This window comes from Mustela lutreola, chromosome 5 (assembly GCF_030435805.1).
Source record: "Mustela lutreola isolate mMusLut2 chromosome 5, mMusLut2.pri, whole genome shotgun sequence".
Lineage (NCBI taxonomy): Eukaryota > Metazoa > Chordata > Mammalia > Carnivora > Mustelidae > Mustela > Mustela lutreola.
The window spans coordinates 20,125,199-20,128,024 of record NC_081294.1 but is presented as its reverse complement, the minus strand read 5'-3'; the positions used below and the strand labels follow the sequence as shown (position 1 = coordinate 20,128,024).

General features: G+C 39.3%; 1 protein-coding gene across 1 annotated transcript; it reads right to left on the bottom strand.

Moving 5' to 3' along the window:
• Window positions 1-1,516: 1,516 nt before the first annotated feature.
• On the bottom strand, window positions 1,517-2,249 carry LOC131831310 (barrier-to-autointegration factor-like). The gene is given in 2 exon segments (XM_059173439.1): window positions 1,517-2,111; window positions 2,114-2,249. Coding segments are annotated over 2 exon segments (267 nt in total). The 5' UTR covers window positions 2,160-2,249; the 3' UTR covers window positions 1,517-1,890.
• Window positions 2,250-2,826: the final 577 nt, after the last annotated feature.

The following is a 2,826-nucleotide window of genomic DNA, read 5'->3' as shown; positions in this document are numbered from 1 at the left end:
TTCCATATCATGATTTTTTGTGGTCTTGTTCGCAAGGTGGCTATTATACATCCAGAGTTTGGGTCTGAATGCTAGGCAGGAAGAAGAACAAAATAAAAGTAAACAACATAAAAATAAAATTACTGAAAACACAAAACAGTTAAGCCTTTTATCACTGCTAATCATACCATCAACAATACTTCTCCTATTAATACCAATATGTCAATTTTGTATTAGGAAATTAGGTTGGGAGTCGAGAGAGAGATTTCTTTCTAATGGTTAACCTTTTCATCTTTGAATAGTTGCATTTCACAAAGAATTTCATCACAATTGCATTGGTCAGAATTCTGTCGCATGCACTCCATTATCTATATGGGAATGTAGAAAAGTAAATATTTGTAGGTGGGTACATTGCCACATAAACAAAATTGAGGCCCTATGAATAAGAGAAGAGTGATATCAGATAGCATCTATTGGAGTCACCATTTTTGCCAAAATATTAGATGGAACATCCTTGAGCCAGTTCTTCCAATCTCATAGAGAAAAAGAGGACATGGAGTGGAGCAGGGAAGGATAGCGGGGGGAGAGAGCGAGAGAGAGAGAGAGACTGAAGTACATTTTTAAAACACCTGAATAGGCAAGGAAGACTTTGTTCAAGACCATTGCAACAAGGAAGAGGCCAGAATTCAGTTTGAGCTCAACTCTAAACCAAGAGCTGGGAAGGTTTTAAGAGCTGGGCTGGGGAATTCATAGACCCCCTATGTTTTGACCCTACTCAAAGGAAAAGTAAACTTTTATATCTTTATGATAGGAAGTGATTTTAAAATTTGGAAAAAGTGCAGCATAGGAATTAGATTCCCACCCTTTTAGAGAGATTGGGAGATCTGGGTACTGACTTTCTTGATAATTACGTTTAAAAGGGATAGCTCCCAGATTCTTGAAAAAGACAATCCTGGTTTGCAAAACTGTCAGCAGACTTTTAAAAAGATTTAAATCTCCAAGAGGCAGATGTAGTCCCATTTGTTTATTTTTGCTTTTTTTTTTACATGTGTTTTTGATGTCATATCCAATAACAGCAACAACAATAAAAATAATAATAAATCATTGCCAAGACCAAGGACAAATAAATTATCCCCTATGTTTTCTTCTAGGGGTTTAATGGTTTCAGGCCTTAAATTTAAGTCTTTAATCTGTTTTGAGTTAATTTTTGTGTATGGCATGTGCTAAGAGTCTAATTTCATGATTTTGTATGTGGACATCCAGTTTTCCCAATATCATTTATTGAAAAGACTATCCTTTACCTATTGTATATTCTCAGTTCGCTTGTCAAAGATTAGTTGATCATATATGCATGGGTTATTTCTGGGCTTTCTATTGTATTCCATTGGTTTGTGGGTCTGTTTTTAATGGAAATATTCAGTACTGTTTATTTGCTTCCAGCATTGTTCTTTCTCAAGATTGCTTTGGCTAGTTGGTGTCTTTTGTGCTTCTATACAAATTTTAGGATTTTTTTTTCTTATAAAAAATGCCATTGAAATTTTTTTTTGAAGGCCACTGACTTTATTTATTTAAAAAACTTTACAAAGACAGTGATTATTCCTCCAAAAAAGGAGCCAAATAGCATAAAACAGACCAGTGGGAGTGGGGGTGAGGGAAGCGCCAGGAATCCACTCGGAAAAGCCGATAATTGTTGACATGAAACTAGCAGGGGAAGGAGAAGGGAGATGCATGCAAAAAAGTTGAAATGGTGGGGGAGAGAACTCCCAAAAGACCTTGAAGTACATCAAAAGTGAGTAGGACAACAGCAATCTCTTCCTTTGTAGAGGACAGGGGAGGAGTCCCCACTTCAAACTCTGCAAACTCTGGAGATTCGATGCTGGGGCTAGGGGCTGGGGGCTCCCCAAGAGAGCCTCACAAAAAGGCATTGCACCACTCTCGAAGGCACCCAAAGCAGTCCCAGGACTGCTTGGCATTGGCACCACATGTGTCCTTCAGCCATTCCCGGAAGAGATCTTCATCTTTCTTTAGCACCAGAAACTGGCCAAGGACCACATAGGCCTTGTGAAAGCCCCTTTCCTCCAGCTTCTTGCCTAAGACTTCACCAATCTCGGCCAGGCTCCCCACTGGCTTTCCCCCATGGGCTCTGCCACGAAGTCTCAGTGCTTTTGGGAGGTTGTCATCTTGATCAGCTGAATCAGCAGCTCCGGCTTCTGTAATGGCTCCTCCCACCATCCAGCTGCTCCCAGCGATACCTCAACCCACTAGAACTTTCTTCCGCCATTGAACTTTTGATAGATATCACATTGAATCTAAAAATGATTTTGGGTCCTGTGGATATTTTAACATTATTAATTCTTCAAATCCAGGAGTATGAAAATCTGTCTATTTATCTGGGCCATCTTCAGTCTCTTCCCTTAGTGTCTTATAGTTCTCAGAGTAGAGATCTTTTGGTCCCTTGGTTAAATTTATTGCTAAGTATTTTATTGCTTTTGGTGCTTTTATAAACAGGATTCTTTAAATTTATTTTTTCAGATATTTTTTTGTTAATGTATAGAAATTCAACTGATTTTTGTGTGCTGGCTTTGATATCTAGTAAAAACACCCTCTGTATGGTCCTATCCTTCTAAGGATCCTGGGAAGTCAATCCTTTAATTTAAGGTGATGAATATCAAATCACCTAAGGAAATAATATCAAAATCGGGGCACCTGTGTGGTATCTGCCTTCAGCTCAGGTCATGATCCCGGGGTCCTGGAATCAATCCCCACATCAGGCTCCCTACTCAGTGAGAAGTCTATTTCTCTGTCTCCCTCTGCTGCAACCCTCTGCTTGTACACACCTGCTCTCTG